We start from the raw sequence: 22,761 nt of genomic DNA, 5'->3' as shown, positions 1-22,761 counted from the left end.
ATGTGGAATGCTTGAGCAAAAGGTATTTCTCTCTCCATTCTTAAGTAGCAGTAATTAACCATCTTAATACTGTATTGCTGTTGCTGGCTTTCAAACTGGACTTGCAACAATCCCTCCCGTTTCTTAATTGTTTCTTCTTTTGACTATAAATAAATCATGATTATTCTGAGTTTGATTGTGTGAGAGTCTTAGTTTGTAGGGGAACTTGTCTATTTTTGATTAACAGAAATATTTGGTTTTCCTTCCTCATCTAAATTAGTTTAATTTAGTTGACTTTTTGAATCACCTTAGCCAAATTATCTCACTTACTGATTAAATCAGTTGCAGCATGTGCCTCACACACATACCCCACCTGTATTTTGTAGAATTTGAAGTCTGAGCACAATCTTTGTTACTATATGTTTTCAACTTAAAAGGTGGGGCAGCCATGTCGGAGGGAGGGGTCGCCTTTGTAAAAGAATAGGTAAAATTAATATATTAGACATTAGCAATAATATTTGGCCATCTTCCTAATAATTTTTGCATCTGCTATCCAGTTTTAGATTTTATACAAAAATTGCTATAACATATAAATCACTGCTAGTTTGTAAAGTCTGAGTACAAATTTTGATTAGTAATTGATTTCCCCCCCAAGGCCATTGCTTTTTAATTGGTCCAGTTGAGCTCTACCTATGTAAAATAGAAAATTGCTACTGTTAAGAAATAATGAATGGGACACAATCCCTTGTGATTAGATGGGCAGGAACAATGAGCAGCCCCCCCCCCCCACTTCATTCTTGTTAGCTGGCAGGTAATTGGAATCTGTTTACCTCTAAAGACTGTGGAAATGGCATAAAGCTTTAGAATAGCAGAAGAAAGAAAACTTTCTTCTGGGTTTGGTACAGATGACACTTGTAGTCTGTCATTCCTTTTATTTTAGATGATTGAAGTACTCAAAGTTGCTGAAAGTTAAGAAATGGCATTAAGAGTGACATTTAACTTTAAAAACTAATTTGTAAGTTAATGCTGGTGCAGCCTACTGTAGTAATTAACTTATTAGTATTTGTTATATAGCCAGTTTTTAATGGTGGAGGACATTACTTGTTTGCTTGCAGTCAGTGATTCACAAAGTGTGTGTGCGCATTTTGTAAGACAAGGGACAAATGGCTCGTTCACTAAGTTTGATGTTCATAATTACTGTGTAGATGATTGTGGTGTCCGCTTTTAATAATTTTTAAAAGAGGTAAAGATTTTTGGAATTATCTGAGGCTAAACTTTGATGACTCGTTCCTTTTGCAGGCATTCCCTCTCTCCCCTTTACTGCAGTCCACAGTTGAAAGCCATGATATTGCAGCAAGACCCCTGCTGTGTCTCACAAGCATCTCCACCTTTTCAGAACTTGGCTGGAATATTTTTCCAACTGAATTCTTTCTCAGGCTGCTTCTGCTACATCACTGTAAAAAAAGGGTGCTGCTTGGGTGAGGCTAAGCAAGACAGGTTGCCCTGTCTGTAAATGAGAAGTATCCTTCCCTCTTTGCCCTCAAAGCTGTGCAACCAGAACTTGTTGATTCAGCTGTGCAGATGGTGGTCTGCTAAAGAAACTTTAAAGCAACCTCAATCCCTGCCTGCTTCTTACGTCTTTGTTTCAAAATTAATGTAAAACAAACAACTTAGTAGTGATTATATTTTTATCTGCACAGATAAAAATGGTTCGCACTCATTCTTCTGTGCTCTACTTGCCTTCGATTCCCATGAACACAAGCTTTTGTGATTTTAAAATAAGGACTAAGTTTCTAGTCCTGACTGTTGAAGTGGTGAATTTCTAATGCTGAAGAAAGTTGTCCACCTCAGTTGGAGAATAAATTGATTAAGGCAGAGTAATGTAGCCCTGGTGGCTTCATGGGTTTCTCTCTGCTGGGTTGTTGGGTTGCCTGTAGTGGGATCTGGCATTTGCCAAGGCCTTGTCCGCACTATGCTGTCAGCAAGTGGCAGGTTGCCATTCCGCCTTAGCAGCAGAGTGCTTGCCTGCTTTGGGGATATGGATGGAAGTGTAGTGCTTGCATCGTGATGGGAAGAGGTGCGGGGCCAGTGACTTGCTTCTTTGTGAAAAAGGTATGTTGGGCTAGATGGATCCTTGATCTGATGAAGTATAGATTAAGAGGTTTTAAAAATGTAGTGCACAAAGATCTGTTCTGCTTGCATGGCATGACCAGAGTGTGTTTCTGCAAAAGTGTGGAAGAAGCCCTTATGCTGCAGGGAGACAATAACTTTTAAGAGTTGAAAGTGGTATGTTCAGATGTCTGCCGCTGCTTCCACGGTGTACACACTCTGCTCTTTCATTCTCTTGAACAAACAGGTCTTGCAAGACAGAATCAGAATTCAAAATGACCTTAACAGATTGGAGAAATGGGCTCAAGCTAACAAAATGAATTTCAATAGGGACAAATGTAAGGTTCTGCACTTAAGAAGGAAGAACCAGATGCACAAAGATAGGCTGGGGGACACCTGGCTTACTAGCAGTACATGTAAAAAAAATCTAGGGGTCCTTGGTGGACCACAAGATTAACATGAGTTAATGCTCTTCTAGGCTGCATCAACAGAAGTATTCTGCCTTAGTCAGACCACACCTGGAATACTGTGACCAGTTGTGGACACTGCAATTTAAGAAGGATGTTGAAAAGCTAGGAAGTGTGCAGAGAATGGCAACCAAGATGATCAAGGATCTGGAAACCAAGCCTTTACGAAAAATGCTTGAAGGAGCTGGGTATGTTTAGCCTGGAGAAGAGGAGATTGAGAGGAGAGAGCTGTCTTCAAACGTCTTCAGGGCTGTTACATGTAAGAGGGAGCATGCTTGTTTTCTCCTGATCTTGAGGGTAGGACTCAAGGCAATGGCTTCAAGTTACAAGAAAGGAGTTTCCGACTAAACATTCGGAAAAACTTTCTGACAGTGAGATCTGTTCGGCAGTGGAGCAGACTCCCATGAGAGATGGTGGACTCTCCTTCCTTGGAGGTTTTTAAGCAGAGGGTGGGTGGCCATCTGTCGGGGATGCTTGAGCTGAGATTCCTGCATTGCAGGGGGTTGGACTAGATGACCCTTGGGGCCTTTCCAACTCTAAGATTGTATGATTCTAAGCTCTTGGAGCGCTGTTAGAATTTGCAAATTGTGATGATAGGAAAGTGAGTGTGGCTTGCTTACCATGGGCAACTATGGCCCTCTCCTCTCACCTCAGCTTCATGAAAAATGCTGCCCATCTCCAGCCTCAGATAACTACCCACCCAGGAAGGGTGGAAGTATGTTAATTTCAGGGCTTTGAGATTGCAGCCCAAGATGTCCCTAAATTATCCAAGATTCATTGATAGTATACAGAGTGTGTTGCTTCAGTTCTTCCATATCTTCAGCACTAATAACCACTTTTAGGAAAGTGGTGTTTTTTTTAAAGGTCAGCACACACCACTGGGAGGTGCAGCAGTCCCCCCCTCCCCCCCCCCCCCCGATTGTGCCTCAGTATCTGTATAAACATTTGCAGGCTCCACTTGCTACCATTCCCACCCACCCATGTCTGCCACCAGCACCACCCCAAGTTTTGACGTTAGTTCATATGGAGGCAGGATGGAGAGATTCAGCATTCAGAAGTGTATTTAATATGCATGGGTGTTTCATTTTGCTGCCATCAGCTTGGGATTACTTTAGGCATGGAGGGGGGTCTCACCTTTCCTTCTTCTGCTGGAGTGCTGAGGATAATCCTACTAGATGCTGCTATGTTTGTTTGTTTTTGGAGGGTGGGGAATCCCTCATTAGCACCAGTAAAGGATCCTCCCCCCCCCCCCCAAAAAAAACAACAACACCTAAATACCAACATTACAAGAGGGTTATTCCTCAGGATTGCAGCAGGGGAGGAAAAGGTTAAATCCCCCCATGCATGACCCCATTAATTGCCTTCCAAGTTCATGATGATATTTGCATTTTAAAAAAAACAACAAAAAACAAAAACCCTGCATGTTAAGTGAAAAGATGTATTTAACCTCCCTCTACTAGGAGTGTCAGAGCTTCAGAAATGAGACACACATTTTTTCTGAGTGTAAACAGAATCCTTGCAACAGAACAGCTGGTTCAAACAGTCCTCCCCCCCCCCCCCCGAAAATGTCTCACAGTGAGAGCATCCCTCTCATAGAATCTGCAAAGAACCCACTTAACAGTAATTTCTACTGGAGAGGCTGTTTGAAGTGGGCTAAAAATAGACACTTTAAAAAATCCAGCCACTCAGGGCTGCTTGCAAGCGTAAGCAGAGGGTGGGGCAGTTTGCCGCATCTCTGAAGCCAGTAGACTACAGCCATCCAAGATTAAATTTTCAGATGAGTATAGACTGCTGGGTACCTTTCAGGTGTGGTTTTGGTGATAACGTATTTTGAGTGCATATGGATGCATACCTTTTAACTTTTCAGTTTCCAGCTACTCAGAAGAGACTGCTGTAAATTTGCCATTTCAATCCAAAGTATTTTTGTTCTGCCCAGAAAATTGGGAGAGTAGGGAGGGATAATAGTACAAACTATGCAGAATGAGGTGGTAGAATTTTGGATTGTGCTACTTTAGGCTGCTTTAGGTGAGGTAGTCATATTTTTATTAATGTGTTGTTAAAAATTAGTGAAAACTAGCATGTTGAAGAGTCAGCCGTGAAGAGTGGGCCATGCTAAGCCTTTTCCCCTGGTGGACTGATTCTAGTTCAACCTTTGCTACTCTGGTGACACCAGATGTTTTGGACTACAACCCCAGCCAGCACATCCACATTTACTGCATATACATATAATTCGCAGGTGGCGCTGGGGGTTAAACCACAGAGCCTAGGGCTTGCCGATCAGAAGCTCGGCGGTTCGAATCCCCACAATGGGGTGAGCTCCCGTTGCTAGGTCCCTTCTCCTGCCAACCTAGCAGTTTGAAAGCACGTCAAAGTGCAAGTACGGTAGATAAATAGGTACTGCTCCAGCGGGAAGGTAAACGGTGTTTCCGTGTGCTGCTCTGGTTTGCCAGAAGCGGCTTAGTCATGCTGGCCACATGACCCGGAAGCTGTATGCCGGCTCCCTCGGCCAGTAAAGCGAGATGAGCGCCGCAACCCCAGAGTTGTCCGTGACTGGACCTGATGGTCAGGGGTTCCTTAACCTTTACCTTTACTTCCTCCCAGTAACCCCATGTTCTCTCAGTTTTTTAGAATGACAACACAGGACAAGCCCCCTGTAGGAAGTGGTTTGCATTTATGCGGGGGGTGGGGGGGTGTTGATTAAAAAATCAGACACAAGACCCACTTGCCTTTCAAAGTGACACAGCTGCAAATTTCACCATGTTCTTTCACATAATCTATAAAATGGTTCTGAGGGAGCATGGGGTGTTAGGAGAAAAGTATGAGAGTTGTGGATGCTGATGTGGCCAGCCATGTGTCTTCAGTCTCTTCCCCTCCCATCTCCTGTCTCTGCACACTTTTTTGATGTCTGGCTGCCAGTATGTGAGCCCTGGTGTGCACTTGACAGCAGGTGGTGGTGATAGGAACCTGAGGTGGTAGATTGACTTTAGATAGAGAAGCGTTCAGAAGTGGATTTCCCTAAGGATTAAAACAAACCAACCAACCACCCCTTGGCAAGTAGAAATATAGCACAACAGAGGGAGAGAGGGAGATGGATTAGAACATTTCTCCCTGATGTACTAGTTTTCCATTTGCAGATGTTTGGGGAGAGTATAGAATGCTCACTGAAGTGGTACAATCCACTTTGTCCCCTCATGATTGTTCTACATCGTTCTGCTTCATGTGCAGACCAACCCTCCCTCCTTCCCGCTAGCACTCCGTTGGCTGTTGCACCTCTGTGCATCCATTGTTGCGCAGGGATGGGAGACCTCCAGATGTTGTTGGGCTGCAGCTCCTCATCAGTCCAGGCAGCATGGCCAGTTGCTGGGATCTGTAGTCCATCAACACCTGGAGGCCACAGATCCCCCACCTTTGTTGTGAAGGAAACAACATGGCCTGGAGCTTTGGACAGCCCCAAGAATTATAAGATGCAGGGCACAAAGCAGCAACAGCCCTTGTGCTCCGCCCAGGTGGAGTAATTTCATTGCATAAGGTCACATGAAGGTGTTTCTGTTGTCCTGGGCCTTGGCACCTGGTTGTCTTTCTAAGATGGCTGTTGCAACATTGGCTCTCAGGTATGAGCTATATTAAACTGCACCTACCGTTGTTGGCCCAACAACCCAACGCCCTCCAGTTCTAGCTAGACTTCCAGCATCCCTGACTTTTGGCCATGCAGGCTGGATCTGATCAGAGTTGGAGTCAAATAACATGGAAAGGGCCAGTGGTCAGCCACACCTGGCCCTGTGACAATCTTCCCTCCCTGATTTAAAGTAAATTGCATCAGTTTTCCAGAAAGCATCTTGGGGGAAATTAGAAAAGCGTCCCTATTGCTTATCTCTGCTCATTTCCTGAGCGCATTGGGGCGTTCCTCTTGATAGCCTTTGAGACTTTCTCCTCTTAATTGTTCTTCCGTTGCTGCTCCATCAGAGACTTGCCACAGTACCTAAAAATAACTCCACAGTGATATTAAGACCTGAGACATTCAGAGGTCGACTGAAAGGAGACTACAGCATTCTGTCTGGGAGATTGGGGTGGTGGTGGGGAATGTACACTTCATAAAACATGTCATATGCCTTTAAAAATAGAAAATGTTTAGAGGCTTTTTATATTCTTTTGAAAAGAACATGAGCTCACTGAGCTTCTTAAAGGGCTGGTTCCATATTTTTCTGGAAACTACCTGTGCCTTTTGGTTGTGAACTCAACCAGCAAGAAGACCAAGTATTACAGTGCTGGCAGAGGACACATTTTTAAGTGTCTGGGTACCAGGATCTAATTGTTAGTTGCTTTGGTGACTAGATGCCTTGGATTTTCATGCTCTAATAATTTTATTTTTAAAACTAAAAACAACTTTATTTGGCATTACCTATGACATATGCCTTTGTTTTGCTGACTGGTCGGAATCATGCCCTTCACCCAGTTGTGGATGGTTGGTGGACTGAGAGGAGGATCTCCCAGGGGAAGAAACTGGTAGAAGAAAGGAAAGCTCCCAGGTGAGAGCTAGCAGGGTGGGGTCCAGCCATGTGAGACAAGGGGTCAGAGCTGCCTTTGGAAGAGGACTCTGCACTTTCTTCTCTCTCGCTCTCTGTTTTTGTTTAGATTAGTTCCTTTTATCTTACAGTATTATGAAAAAGCTGTAATCAAATCGTGTTAAAAGGAATCATGCCCCCTTCACCCAGCCCTGCTTTAAAAAACAGCATTCCTCCTTTTCATTTATTGACCTATTTATTCCTGCTCTACTTAGTACGTACTTAACCATGGTTTCCACAAAGCAATTCTGGAGACAGTTCCTGTTCTTGTTTTATTTTTATTATTTTCCGCTTTAGCATGTTTACTGTAATTGTATTATGATTTACTGGTGCTGTTGTCCTTTTAAATTCTTAGTAATAAAAGGTATTTTTTTAAAATAATAAATCTCAAAATCTTTTAAAACATCCTTCTTGAGTTATCAGTGGAACGCTGAAACTGGTGCCACAACTGTGTTTGCATGCTTGCATTTTTTAATAGTTTGTTTAGTTCAGGAGTTTTAAAAATGACACAACTGGAACGTTTTTGTGGTCCTTGGACAAAACCAAAACCCTGCCATAGCACCTGCCATTATCCCCCCCCCCCTTTCCTCACAGGTGCCCAGATATGGAAGCTCAGTGGCAGAGAATATGCTTTATTTGAAAAGGGTCCCCTGTTCAATCCCCGGTATGCCCAGCCAGGGCTGGAAAAGACTGGAAAACCCTGCAGAGCCACTGAGTGGACAGTACTGAACTAGTTGGACCCAGGGGCCTGAGGCAGGTTTCCTATGTAACTAACCTGGTTCCCATTGTTGCAAGGGGTCTTATGTTTTCTTCTGCCACCTCTTTCTTCCCTTTTCTTGTAGGTGGGCCAGGAGATGACGTGACATCTGTAAGGGCAAATGGGGCCTGCAGAGTACTACTGCTCAGGTTTCCAACCAGCCAGGCATGCCCGTTCCAAGAAAACTCAGTTTCTGGATCATCCCCCCCCCCTCAGTTGTTGTTGTTTGGGGAGGGAATTCCTGTGTAGACCTTGGGGTTTCCCCAAGCCTGCTGATGCCACACACACTTTTGTGTGTGTATGTGGATGGTGACGGTTACATAAGGACCCACACTCAGAGAAGTGGGTAGCCTAAGTGGTGCCTCTCAGGTGTTTTGGACCACAGTTCCCCAAATCCCTGGCCATTGGCCATGATGACCAGGGGTGGTGGAAGTTGTTGTCCATGACATCTGGAGAGTACCAACCTTGGCTGCCCGTGATATAGGATTTCAGATCATCAGCTTCTTATAGCAAAATTCAAGCTTAAACTGAAGAAAGTAGGAAAAACCACCGGTAAGATACAATCTAAATCAAATCCCTTATGAATACACAGTGGAAGTGAGGAACAGGTTTAAGGATTTAGATTTGGTGGACAGAGTGCCTGAAGAACTATGGATGGAGGCTCGCAACATTATACAGGAGGCAGCAATGAAAACCATCCCAATGAAAAGGAAATGCAAGAAAGCAAAGTGGCTGTCCAATGAGGCCTTACAAATAGCGGGGGAGAGAAGGCAAGCAAAATATGAGGGAGATAGAGAAAGATACAGGAAATTGGTAAGGACCTAACAGAAGCAGAAGACATCAAGAAGAGGTGGCAAGAATACACAGAGGAATTATACCAGAAAGATATGGATGTCTCGTACACCCCAGGTAGTGTGGTTGCTGACCTTGACCCAGACATCCTGGAGAGTGAAGTCAAATGGGCCTTAGAAAGCACTGCAAATAACAAGGCCAGTGGAAGTGATGGTATTCCAGCTGAACTATTTAAAATTTTAAAAGATGATGCTGTTAAGGTGCTACACTCAATATGCCAGCAAGTTTGGAAAACTCAGCAGTGGCCAGAGGATTGGAGAAGATCAGTCTACATCCCAATCCCAAAGAAGGGCAGTGCTAAAGAATGTTCCAACTACCGCACAATTGCACTCATTTCACACGCTAGCACGGTTATGCTTAAAATTCTACAAGGAAGGCTCAAGCAGTATGTGGACCAAGAACTCCCAGAAGTGCAAGCTGGATTTAGAAGAGGCAGAGGAACCAGAGACCAAATTGCAAACATGTGCTGGATTATGGAGAAAGCTAGAGAGTTCCAGAAAGACATCTACTTCTGCTTCATTGACTATGCAAAAGCCTTTGACTGTGTCGAAAACAGCAAACTATGGCAAGTTCTTAAAGAAATGGGAGTGCCTGATCACCTCATCTGTCTCCTGAGAAATCTCTATGTGGGTCAAGAAGCTACAGTTAGAACTGGATATGGAACAACTGATTGGTTCAAAATTGGGAAAGGACTACAAGGCTGTATATTGTCTCCCTGCTTATTTAACTTATATGCAGAATACATCATGCGAAAGGCTGGGCTGGATGAATCCCTAGCCGGAATTAAGATCGCCGGAAGAAATATCAACAACCTCAGATATGCAGATGACAAAACCTTGATGGCAGAAAGTGAGGAGGAATTAAAGAACCTTTTATTGAGGGTGAAAGAGGAGAGCGCAAAATATGGTCTGAAGCTCAACATCAAAAAAGCGAAGATCATGGCCACTGGTCCCATCACCTCGTGGCAAATAGAAGGAGAAGAAATGGAGGCAGTGAGAGATTTTACTTTCTTGGGCTCCATGATCACTGCAGATGGTGACAGCAGCCACGAAATGAAGAGACGCCTGCTTCTTGGAAGGAAAGCAATGAGGAAACCTAAACAGCATCTTAAAAAGTAGAGACATCACCTTGCCAACAAAGGTCCGTATAGTAAAAGCTATGGTTTTCCCAGTAGTGATGTATGGAAGTGAGAGCTGGACCATAAAGGAGGCTGATCGCCGAAGAATTGATGCTTTTGAATTATGGTGCTGGAGGAGACTCTTGAGAGTCCCATGGACTGCAAGAAGATCAAACCTATCCATTCTTAAGGAAATCAGCCCTGAGTGCTTACTGGAAGGACAGATCGTGAAGCTGAGGCTCCAATACTTTGGCCACCTCATGAGAAGAGAAGACTCCCTGGAAAAGACCCTGATGTTGGGATAGATGGAGGGCACAAGGAGAAGGGGACGACGGAGGACGATAGTGTCTTCGAAGCTACAAACATGAGTCTGACCAAACTGCGGGAGGCAGTGGAAGACAGAAGTGCCTGGCGTGCTCTGGTCCACAAGGTCATGATAAGTTGGACACGACTAAACAACTAAACAACAACAACAAAGTGATGAATGCTTTTGTTGAAATATAATAGAAATATAGAGTTTAAATCCATGGTTCCCAAACCAGTCCGTCATTGTAGAAAGTGTAATGCTGTATGATTTTCAACTGCATTTTTACAGACATGCCGCGGACCACCTGAATGAAGCTTGTGACCACTGGTAGTCTGCAAAACACAGTTTGGCAAACCCTGCTCTAAATGACTCAGTTAATCCCTGTTTTTTAAAGGTTTGTTTTTTACCATGCAAGGTCATTGTAATGGATGGAGTGTGTTACCTGCTTCTGGGTTGCCTTTGTTCATTAGGTGAGTTCTGCTGTATAGAGAAGGCCTGCAGAACCTCTTTTCTGCCTGATGGCTGTATTCTCTTGTAGGAAACCTTCCAGGGGTTGCCTGCCTCTGCTGGGAAGGACCAGAGGCAAACGTGGCTGGGGTAGGAGATGCAATTCTTACTTCTGTGCAGCAGGCTGCATTCTAGCCATGCAAGAGGCAGAAAGTCCTACATGCCCACAGCATGCTCTCCTCTCCATTCTTCTTCCAGGCCGCAAGTGGTGTTATCCTTGTTCTAAGAACACATTCCAGGAAGGCAAAAGCACTTGAGGAAAGTGTGGAGCTGGGTCAGTGAAAGCTGTAGCTGGAGGTGGGGTGTGGCCATTGAGAAGAAACCTGAGAGCTGGACAGAGAGGCCTGGGGGTGGTACTTGGACCCTGGGCCAAAGGTTCCCCTCCCCTAGTTTAGAGAGATGGTGTGGGGAAGAGGAGAGGAAGAGAGAAAAAGAGATGAAAGGTTTGTTCTTTGTACAGTGTAGAGTTCAAAGTCAGCCTTAGGTTAGACCACTGCCTTTTTTTTTGGCCTTTTTTAGTGTTGGTACTCATAAAAGTGCTGTGGGTGCCAGCACAAAATGGCTGCCATGTGCAGAAAGAAAGAAAGAAAAAAGAGGTTCCAGTGAGTTCTGGAAGGCTACTGAACAAGCCTTTTCCAAAGGCCTCCTTTCTCCCTCTAGAACAAGCAGAGGCGTAGTAAGGTCAGGTGGTACCCAGTGCGGAAATTTTTTTGTCACCCCCCCACGAGTTGGGAGTGGTGGGTGGGCGACATGGCTCTTGGGCAGCTGGAAGGAGCCCCGCCCACCTGCCACTTCCCTCCCATCACCAGGCGACCGACAACACATCAGGGGGCCTGTCCTCGCCTCCTTTCTCGTGTGCCGTGAAGGACTCTCCAGTGCAGCCAGCAGGTAGAGCCCCTTCTTGCTGGGGGGCTGCCCCTTTTCAACTCCCCTGCGCCCGGGAGAGCCCTCCTCCGCCCCCCCAAGCCCACCGGGAGCGTGGCGAAGAGGCCGCTCAAACTTTCGGTTCCTAACTTAGCAGAGGAAGATTTTACTCCCCCTTCCTGGCCTCTCTTGATTCCTCTGAGCAGCCAATGCCAATGCCCCCTGGTTCAACGGCTCAATGGTGGGGGGCTGTGTGCATGGAGCAAGGAAGGGTCAGTCGGGCTCCGTGGGGCATCTGCTTCACTCTTGGCCGGCCTCCAGCGCCCTTCTTCTCCTTCCTCCTCCGGGGCTCAGGATGCCTCACAAGCACCAGGGGGGCAGCCAGACGGGAGAGGATGTGCAGCCCCCGGGAGGGACGCCAGGGGGAGCCCGGGGAGCACACCAAATGTCCCTCCCGAGCGCACCACCCTCAGACAGAGAACTCCCAAGCCTCCCCCGAGCTGTCAAAACGAAGGGGGGAGGCCACCGGCAAAGCGGCGCAGCTCCCCCCTTCCCCCGACAACGCAGGGTAGGCTTGAGTGTCGTGGGTGTCACGCCAAATGTCACCCCCCTCAGTGATGACACCCGGGGCGGTCTGCCTCCACTGCACCCCCCTTCCCACGCCTCTGAGAACAAGGTGGTCCAGCCTTTCATACCAAGTAGGCCACAAGAGTACTTGGACATGGAACCCATGGGCTGCACACTGCTTTGTGGGGGGAGGGAGAAAATCCAAAATTTGACACACACACACACACACACACACACACACACACACACCAGCCCTCATGCTGCCTTCTTAAAACCTGGTAAGCACTTGTCCGGCTTCAGGAAAAAGATTGGAGAGCTCTGACAGGGTAGATGGTCGTTTTGTATAATCCTGATGATCTCAGTGGAGCTGGACCTGCACAAGTTGTTATTTCCTAAGCAGCTGATAAATTTATAATCCATTTTAGCAGGGGGGTGGGGGTCTTTGCTTGCCAGGAGATACTGTCAGGGTTGTGGTGGTCCATTAGCAAGGTTGTTCTGACTTTTCAGCCAGCAATATCAAGGTGTGACTATATAGCACTGGAACAGCTGGGGTTTTTTTTAAAAAAAAAAAAAATCTCAGATAAAATGAAATAATTTGGTTTGTTTTTGTTGCAGATCACTGCTCCAAGAATGCAGTCGCCAAGAGTGCGATGGGGCGGTAGCTCAGTGATAAGAGTGCATGCTTTGCCTGCCAAAGGTTCTGTCTCTCCAGCTAAAAGGGTCTTGCGTGTCGGGGCTGAGAGAGAGAGAGCCCTCAGTGAGGCCCACGAGAGCTGCTGCTAGTAGGATAGATTGCCCAAAGGGTTTCATTTGGCCAAAGGTAGCTTCAGATGTCGGTACATTCAGATTTACGACTGATTCAGATTTACGACTGATTCAGACATCGGACACCTCAGGTTGTATCCAATGTAGTGCTAAGTTAAAGTCACTTACTGGTGTAACTTGTTCCTCTGAGAAAATGTTTTATGCCGGCAGAAGATTGCTGGAAACAAGTTTCTGCTAGTGCAGCTGCTGTGCTGGATTCCTCTGTTGCGCAACATTAAAACTTACCCGCCTTCTAGCATAAGCCCCCTTGCACTAGCAGACAGAGAACTTTGGCTGCAGCCCCTCACGTGGACCACCAACAAAGGCTGGTGCCTGGAGACTCGAATGTCAAATGCTCCGAGTGCCACAGGGTGGAGGCCTGTTTCATTTAATTCATTCACTGGCTCTGTTTGCATGCTGTCTTTTGCCCAAAGGGCTTAAGGCAACATATGTAGTCTCCCACCACCCTGGCCGTCTTTTATCATCACAGCAGTCTTCTGAAAGTGAGCTGGACTGAGAGGCGGTGCCTGGCCAGTGAACTTCATTTGTGTGTATGCGTGTAGGTGTGACATTTGCCTGTACTTTTAGGTGGCTTCAAACTACCATTTGATAAAGTACTTCAGGATAAAGCCAGTCTCTTTAAGCTAAAACTGGTTAGCAATGTTTGGTGATGCTTTTCAGCAGTTAATTGTGGTTTAGCTTCTAGTATTCCACAAAGGGAGGAAACATATTCTTTTCATAGACCAGCTGCTGGGCAACCAGAGTCACCCCCCCCCAAGCTGGAAATGTCCCCTTTCACTGCTTTTGGACTCTGGCACTGGACGGTCGGGAATCTTGGGAATGGCACTCCCTCCCTCCCTGGCACACAGACCTCCATGGCAGGAGTAGAGAGGCTGCCTCCTGACTAATCTGAGGCTCTTTTCTGCTTAACCTCTCGTCAGCTCAAGCCAACTCAGGAAGCTGTAGTCCAAGACAGCTGAAGGCACACCCAGCTGTGTGGAATGCTTCCGCCTGCACCAGTCCCTCCACCTGCCCTCCACCGGTTGCCAGGCCTTTGGTGTCTCCATAAGTGAGCATCAACACACCTTGTTTGTTGGGGGGACGACAACAGCAGACTTCCCATGCTCCCATGTGTGCTGCAGCAGCACTCAGTCCTGGGTACAGGAAGCTGCTGTCTGGTCTTGTCCTTGGAAGATCCCTGGAACTGTGTGCCTGCTCTTGTGAAGGTGTTGTCTGCAGCAGCATCTGGCAGTTGCCTCCTTCTCCAGATTCCATGAGTGATTATTGGCTAGTGAGCTGCGAACTTTAACAATTCCAGTTTTTTGCCCTGTAACTTCAGGCTCCCACCTCCTGTCTCCATCAGGTGTCATCAGCAAAGAAACAGTAAATGCAAATGTTTACATAGAGTAACCAGAATAAGACTTGTTGGTTGAATGTTTCCAGGAGCATCAACTGCTTTGTGCATGCTGGCATATACTGAAAATGCTACAGAGCTAATGGATGGGGCCCCCATTTAGTTTTTGTGTTTTTTGTATTTCAGTGGGAACATGTTTTAAATTAATAATGTGTGACTTGCACAAAACAAAATCTCCCACTTGCACTGCTTGCTGGTAAGCCTCTCCCCTGCCCCACCCCCACCTGCTTTCAGAGTGCAAAGGGCTTGCTGCGAGGCGATTGGCTGGGTGAGTCGTACCATGCCTAGGAAGGGAGCACCATTTCCCCGCTATGTCACCCACTCAGTGGGAATTCAGCAAGCACTTAAGGAATCTGAGATGCAGTAAAGCTTTTAGCTGTGCAGACAAGGCTGGCTCATTGGAGAGAGATAATGTAGCTAAGAAATATTGACAGTTAGTGAAAGATGGGCCTTGAGGCCATGAACAAAATGGAATGGGCTGTTTATAAATGCCCCCCCTGGGTTTTAGCCAAGGATATGCCGCTTCAAAGCAAGTCAGAGATGGCACTGCTGTACTCTACACCATGTCTCCATTGCTGCTTTTTAATTTTGCTTTTTTGAAGTCTGAATGCATACAGCTTGGGCAAGTTAATGTGTTCTTTGACAGAGACTGCTTGATAGGTTTGGGGAGTTGAGCCTTACGCACAAAACTAAGAGAGAGTAGCTCTGAAGCTATAAAAGAAATGGGAAAACAAGGGCTGTCTGTGGGTTCCCATTATTTACCAATACTTTGCAAAATTGCCTGGTCACAGTTTTGTGGTAGCAGTAACCCTCAACCCAACTAGTTAATTGAGGTTGTTCAATTCACAGCCGTGCTTTTGTGATTCTAAGGCAGTTGCAGAAATCAAGAGTCCCACCAGAACACTTTTGAGCTGTGTCTCTCCCTTGCGAAGAGATCTTTACTGGAGACCCTCTCTTGGTTTAGAATTGTTTACAAAACTTAATCCTGATCCAGGATCCTTCTGCTGCAAATTGCATGAAAGCTCCATTGTTTTGTGGAACAAGCTTCTGCACAAACTTGCTCTTCTATTTCTGCAAGGATGCTCTGTTTTTGGGTGAGATCTCCAACTCCCCCTCTCCTGGCCTTTAATCTGTCAAGGACACACATGCTACCAGAACTACAAAAGTTAACTCAGACCTTTGAGTTGTCCAAGTGGCTATGTGAAGTCTCTTAAAAAGTGAGGTTCTTCATTCAAGAAAAAGCACTAAAGCAGGCATGTCCAACAGGTAGATCGTGATCTACCGGTAGATCACTGGACATCTGCTGTAGATCACTGGTGGATCATCGGCTCCCCACAAAGAAGCTGAACAACTGTGGCTTCCCTAAATAAAGCTCAACATTTTACCTCCTCCTTGGAAAAACTCAACAACTTTGACCCAAATCCCGGAAAAGGGGGTAGATCACTGCCAGTTTTTAACTGTGTGAGTAGATGACAGTCTCTTGGGAGTTGGCCACCCCTGCACTAAAGCTTATCATAAGGGAAGGATCCGTAGTGATTGATCACATTGCCAGTAACAGGTCCTGGGCTCAATTCCTGGCATCTTCAGTTAAAATAATCAGATAGCAGGTAATGTGGAATAGCTTTCTCTGCCAGTGACCCTGGAGTGATGCAGCCAGTCAAGAGTAGACCACTCTCAGCAGATAAAGCAGCTTCATGCATGTATCACAGCACACTTTAGACATTGATGAGGCTCCAAAATACCCAAGCTCCAGACCATAGGCTTACTTAGAGTGGACCCATTGAAATCAAAGGACCTCAATTAGTCATGTTCGTTGATTTCAGTGGGTCTCTTCTGGGTAGGATGTTTGCTCTTAGTTTTTCATGCAGAAGTAGAGCAGAAGCGACACACTGTTTGAGGGCTGGTAGTAGTCTGGCACATGTGTTTATAACATCGCAGTATTGGTTTCTGTCTAGACTGGGCTGCTGATCCCAGTAAGGCCTCCTCTTGGGTGAATGTTGTTGTTTAGTCATTTAGTCGTGTCCGACTCTTCGTGACCCCCTGGACCAGAGCATGCCAGGCCCTCCTGTCTTCCACTGCCTCCCGCAGTTTGGTCAGGCTCATGTTAGTAGCTTTGAGAACACTGTCCCACCATCTCATCCTCTGTCGTCCCCTTCTCCTTGTGCCCTCCATCTTTCCCAACATCAGGGTCTTTTCCAGGGTGAATAGGAGCTGTGATAAGACAGGGACAGGATTGTCTTTGGTGTCGTTTGCCCTCCTCATGGAAGAAATGAGAGTTTGTGTCTACAAACCAGGCTGCATAGCTTTTGTTTTTATAAAACAAGCATGTCAACTAAGCACCTCTTGTGAGTGAGTGGTAGACTGGAGGGCAAGTGTCCTCCTACCTGGTTTGAGGGTGGGCCCCCATGCCAGCCATTGCTTAGACAGAAAGCATCCTGGTTTGTGGCCCCCCCTTGATTGCAAACAGCATCACCTTAAGTTACAAAGAGATTGGTCAATCTCCATAGCTGGTCAATTAAAAAAACCCCATAACCTATTAGCAATCATGACCTGTTGCTACTAGCTAATGTCTCTAGCATTTTTACTGAAATGTTTTACAGTCTTTATTTCCACAACCATTCTCTAGCCTAAGAGGTAAGCTAGACCAGACTTCTCCAAGCTGTGGCCCTCCAGGTGTCCAGAACTACAGCATGTGCTGGCTGGGGCTGATAGGGGTTGTAGTTCAGAACATTTGGAAGGCACCAGGTTGGGAAAGGATAGCCTAGGCCAGGGGTCAGCAACCTGCGGCTCCGGAGCCGCATGCGGCTCTTTAACGCCTTTGCCGCGGCTCCGGGGCGGAGGCGAGGGGAGGAGGCGCATTTTCCGCAAAGCCATTTCCAAGCTAGAGAGGAGAGGGGGTTGCGAGCTAACCCCTCCCACACTCCACTCGCGGGGGCTGGCCTTTTGCCCCCGCAAGAACAGGGGAATCCCCGGGCGTGCCTGCAACCCTGCCCGCCAATCGGCGGGGCCGGGGAGGCGTGGCCTAGCCCATTTAAGGCCAGGCACGACCGGGGACCGCCCTCTTTGCCCCGTTCCAGCTCGCACCCTCTCCCTTCCTTCCCCTCGCGGTGTGTGGGATTCCACTCCCGGCAGTCCTTCTCTGCCATCCTCGCTGCTCCCCCCCCCGCTTTTCTCCCTCTCTAGCCTCCTCTAGGCGTGGGTTGAAGCTGCGGCGGCCATTTCTTTAAAGGGCACCGATAAGGGAAAATCGTCGGCGCCATCTTTGTGGGCGCACGTGGGAGTCGCGGGAGCGGCCATTTTGGTTGAGGGCTGTAAGCAGGCTGCATTGAAAGGGGGCATGTAAGCTGGTCACTGTTTTGAAGGGGAGTGAAGAACACACACTCAAAAAAAGGTAACTTGTTAATTTAACGTTTATTTCTATGAGGAGGAGTAATTCTGAGGGGTCAAACAAAAAAATAATAAAAAGTGTCAAAAAAAGTTATTTTAAAATGACGAGGATGACATTGGGCCCTCATTATTAATTATTATTTACATCAGGCACTGATTATGATTTATGGTACTCTGGGGCCCTGATTAATTTTCTATGGCATTTTGGGGCATTGATTATTGGACGTAGCAAATTTTGCTATGGGGCCCTCTGATTTCTAGTTACGTCCCTCTTTTGGACCCCCGGTAGGCCAGCCATGGATAAAGGCAAGAAAAGAAAAATTTCTGAAGAAAACAGAATGTTTAATGATACATGGACAGAATCATTTGCCTTCTCTACTGACAAGACTGGTTTACCAGTATGCTTAATATATGGTGAGAAATTTGCAAACAACAAAAAGTCAAATATTGCAAGACATTTCCACAATAAACACACAGCCTTTGCTGAAAAATATCCAGATGGAGATGAGAGACGAAAAGCCATTGCAGAACTTATGAGGAAGGTTGATAGGAGCAAAAATAATTTCAAGAATTGGGTGAAGTCTGCAAATTCCACAACATATGCTAGTTCTGTAGCCGCTCAGGAAATAGTCAAGCACAGTAAGCCGTTCACAGTGTTATATTTGTTTTAAATGTCGCAATGGTTTTGCGGCTCCCAGTTGTTGTTTTTTCTTCGGAAACGGGTCCAAGTGGCTCTTTTTGTCTTAAAGGTTGCAGACCCCTGGCCTAGGCCTTTGCCTGAAGTCCCCAGGGCCTCTGAAACATGGTTCAGCTCCTCTGCCGCACACCTTCCCCCAGCCTGTGCGTGAAGCTTCATCTCAGCAGAGGCTGCTCCCAAGGTCTTGCTGCTTCTCTCCGGCAGCTCTGGCCATCAGCCTCAAGTGCCTGCTTCACTGACAGACCATGCAGTAGCCCTTTCCGTTCATCCAGTCCCACTGACTCTAGGTCTCTCAGATTTGGTGTGTGTGTTCTGTTGTGCCCTGTTAGAGATCACTAGCATAGTGCTGCTCAGATGCTGAACTCCCACCAAACCCAGCCAGCATGGCTAGTGGTCAGGAATTACAGAAGTTGTAGTCCAACAATCCCTGAGGGCCACAAACTCCCCATTCCTGCTCTTGGACCAGAAGCAGCTGGAAGCATGAGTGTCTTATCAGCTGCGGCAGCAGCATACCTGCTACAAGGAGATGTTGACACAAAAAGGTTTCCTGGTGGTGGTGGGTTTCCTTGCCATTCTGAGCTGTTCAGTGCTGCTCAGCTGCAGCCTTTGCTGGCCCTGTGAATGTTTGTTTGCTGTTGGTTTCTAAGATCGTGGCTTATCGGCGGGCTTCCCCGTCTATGAGGGATTACAGTCTCTCTCTAAATGTAGCTCAGGGAGGTGACTGGCAGCTCATACTAAGAAGGAGGCGCACACACTCCTGGGTTTTCTCAGAACTCCACTTCAGTCTGCTAAAGGGATTAGTGCCCTGAAGTCTGTCTGGCACTAATCCTTTTAATATGCTAACTGCAAACAAATGAGCACCTGGTGGTGTCCTCTGCCCCCACCCCCATCATGAGCATGGCTACCCTGAATGCACTGGGGTTTCCACAACTGGAAACATCCACATCCTAGTTGAAAGTGTCCATGCTGCAGAAAGGGAATGGCCTTCTCTGCACATGGGCTCATTTTGGCGCAGCTGCATTGATCAAAAGCTCACTTGCTTTGCCCTGGACTTGGAAACTGCAAAGAAAAAGCCCCCTGATTTGGTCTCAAGGTGCTGTGTTTCCCCTCTTCTGCCCTTCACTCAGCAGGTTCACTGGATGTCAGGATGGCGGCATCAAACCTGGAGAACCAGCTGCACAGCGCCCAGAAGAACCTGCTCTTCCTCCAGCGGCAACACGCAGACACCCTCAAGGGGCTGCATGCTGAGATTCGACGACTGCAGCAGCACTGCACAGGTAATGTGGCCCAAGCCACCTTTGCTTCCAAGCAGCTTCCCTTTGTTCTGCTTGGGGCGTCTCTGCTCTTGTCCTCTGCTTCTCTCCAATGTCAGTCCCCTCTTCATGCTGTCCCCACATTGCTTCATACTGGAAAGGCCAGTTCCTTTTGACAGCAGCATCTGGGGTTTGGGACTTTCTCCCCAAAGAGCTCTGTGTGTCTACCTCTCTGCTAGCCTTTGGTGTGCATCTAAACCTGCCTTCCCAGGGAAGACTCTCAGCTGATTTAGAGGGACCTAAAGAGTTTGGGTAAGACAACTAGTCATATTAGAGTAGACACACCAAAGTCAATAGACTGAAGTACGTTAACTCCAATGGGTCTGCTCTTGAGTAGGATGGTTTAATTTTTGTTTTGTTTTGTAGCCCACCTTTTGTGGCAGGAATGTTTGACATAAAGATCCTGCTGCAATTGATCACCCAGTTCTGGGAGCCGCAAGACTTTGAATGTTTTGTGAAAATGTTCTGTTTATGAGTTTTGCACATGGGCAAGTTTTCTCCAGCTTTCCTAACTCTGCATGTTTTTCAGATCTGACGTACGAGTTGACTCTCAAAAGCTCAGACTCAACAGGTGAGTGGTCTCAACCATCTTCTATTTAGAGGATGTGGAAAGTGCTAGCAATGACAAGGAGAGAATCTTGAGCACTTTCTAGGCACCTTCTTGGAGTGTTGCATTGAAATTGTTTTGCAAAGAAGTTCAAATGAACTCTCTAGGCCAGGAGTTTGTGGAACTTTCTTACCCTGAAGCCCTCCTTCCATCAGGGAGAACCAACGTCAAGGCTGATCAAGACAAGGAGTGGATGCTGTGGCTGGTGGTGTTCACTCTTGTGACAACTAGCAATGTTGCCTCAGCTTCTGGTTGTGCTAATTCACTTCCCAGCATTTACTTGAATGTCAGTGTTGGCAGAAGTGCTCCCATAATCTCCCCAAAGCAGGCTGGTTCAAATTGCATCTCCCTCTTCACAGATTTGATTTTCATAGACTCACAGAGTCATAGTGTTGGAAATGACCACAAGGGTCATCTAGTCCAACCAACTGCAATGCAGGAATATTTTGCCCAACATGGACTCGAACCCACAACCTTGAGATTAGAAATCTCCCAGGTAGCTTTTTTTGGGGGGGGGGAATGGACTGTATAAGCATAGGTTGCCAGCGTTCGAAACTCCCATTATTCCAGGTGCGACAGGAAATTTCATTAGCGCAAGTAGTTTCTGAGCTCTGGGAGCTGTACTGCGCCTATGATTTCAGATTAAAACTGCGGAGTGGAAGGAAAGGAGGACCTTTTTCGGCATCCCACTTCTAGCTACTCTGTGAAGACTGGAGAAGAGACCCTCTTAAGAATATTAGGGGCGTGGGCTGTGCAATAAATTGTCATACCACTGAATACTGGTATTTAAATAACATTGTGATAAGTATTTCAACAAGGTGTGAACAAAAGGTTGAGACTTAACAGCTTCCCAGGGGGTAGCTCAGGTGGACGGATACTTGACAGATACTTTGCAGGCTTTGTTTGCTCTTTCCCTCCTTCACCAGTATGTTTCTTGCTGAGAAATAAGGATAGAAGCCCTCAGCTGCAGCCAGTTTTAACCCCTTGCAAGCACACAAACCAAGTCTTTCAGCAGAACTTTCTGCTCTCACCCCCAAATCTCTCAAGAACTCAGCTAATTATGCAGAGCCGGCTAACAATTCAGGAGGGACCCCCCCCCCCCCATGGCTAGCAATCAGGCAAAGTAAACAGGGAATGTAAACAAAAAACTCAGAAAGCCTTCCTTCCTTCCTTCCTTCCTTCCTTCCTTCCTTCCTTCCTTCCTTCCTTCCTTCCTTTCTTTCTTTCTTTCTTTCCTCAGTGGAAAAAAAGGAAGTGTTTTTATCCCCCGCCCCACAGCTTTCTTCCATATTTTAAAGGAAGGTTGGTTGGTTGGTTATTTATTTATTTATTTGAGAGGGTACTTCTGTGTCAGGGAAAATGGAGGGGAGAAGATTTAACTGGTTACCTTCTGCTGAAATGGGAGGTTGGGTACTGTGAGAATGGTGTGGAGGGTGTTTGTCGGTAAGCAGGAGTCTTGCCAAATGCAAAGTGGTTCTTTTAAAATGAGATTTAGAAGTAACACAAAACACAAGTGAGAAGATTAAAGATTTCATTCTAAACAGCAAGCAATGTATACATACCAAGCAAGCACTTAAACCTGCCACATGGAAGCCCTCAAGAAGCGGTGAAGTGACTCCCCCAGGTAGCCTCGGGTTGCACGACCCCACAGCCGGATCAGTCAGTGCTGGAGCTTCTCTCTAACTCTGCCCCAAACCATTGATTTATAGCTAGCTGGCTTGCCTGACTGGCTAAGTGCAGATTATGCATTACTAACTATGTGCAGATTATTCATTAGCCACCCACTCCCAATGCCTCACTTTCTCAAAACAATGTCCAACATCAAATAAGGTACTCATCACCCTCTCTTTCTCCTAACTGATTAGGACATTATAGGCTGTTCTCATGCTATGAAAGAATATCAAAGACAAGGAAGGGGAAAGGAACAGTGGCAGGAAGAGGGCAACCATGTCAAATCACTAACTCCTCAAAAAACAATCCGCCACTGGGGATGTATATTGTGATATATCACGATATTGAAAAACAGTTATTGCTCAGCCCTGGGGCAGGGGAAGCATGGCTTTGTTTTTTTTGCAGTCTTCAGATGAGTAGACCATGTGAAAAATGAACACAAGTTTTTAGCTGCAGTTCATTCATTTTAGCTTTGTATTCTTGTTATAAAAAAAGTTTGCCTAGATATTCCATTGTGGCCCCCATAACTAGGTTTAAGGTGCCTAACACTGTAGGTTGCATCCATGCTTAAGAACTACTCGCTGTTTTTTATCTGTGTTTGAGAGTTGTAAATGTGTGGAAGTGATAGGCAAACAGACCCTTCCTAGTCCTACTGACAATTTTAGAGCCCTTTTGTCTTAACCTTTTTATATTTTCTCAAACCTAAAAAAATATATACTGTCCCCTATACTTTATTTTCAATGTTTCTCCCAGCCTTGAAGCCTCACTGAATGTTTCTAT

The 22,761-nt window shown here is 46.3% G+C and overlaps 1 protein-coding gene across 9 annotated transcripts in view; it reads left to right on the top strand.

Annotated features, from left to right (window-relative positions):
- CCDC92 (coiled-coil domain containing 92) overlaps window positions 1-22,761 on the top strand; it is a 28,350-nt gene that overhangs the window by 3,680 nt on the left and 1,909 nt on the right. For 4 of the 9 annotated variants that reach the window (XM_028709761.2, XM_077920079.1, XM_028709760.2 and 1 more), the window contains 2 exons: window positions 19,521-19,667; window positions 20,233-20,274. In XM_028709761.2, coding sequence (XP_028565594.1) covers window positions 19,538-19,667; window positions 20,233-20,274 — 172 coding nt within the window. In that variant the 5' untranslated portion in view covers window positions 19,521-19,537. Of the gene's footprint in view, window positions 23-19,517; window positions 19,668-20,232; window positions 20,275-22,761 lie in introns of all 9 variants that reach the window. The other 5 variants (XM_028709766.2, XM_028709762.2, XM_028709759.2 and 2 more) reach the window with 2 other exon arrangements.

Source organism: Podarcis muralis, chromosome 16 (assembly GCF_964188315.1).
Source record: "Podarcis muralis chromosome 16, rPodMur119.hap1.1, whole genome shotgun sequence".
NCBI lineage: Eukaryota > Metazoa > Chordata > Lepidosauria > Squamata > Lacertidae > Podarcis > Podarcis muralis.
This window is presented reverse-complemented; position numbering and strand designations above follow the sequence as displayed.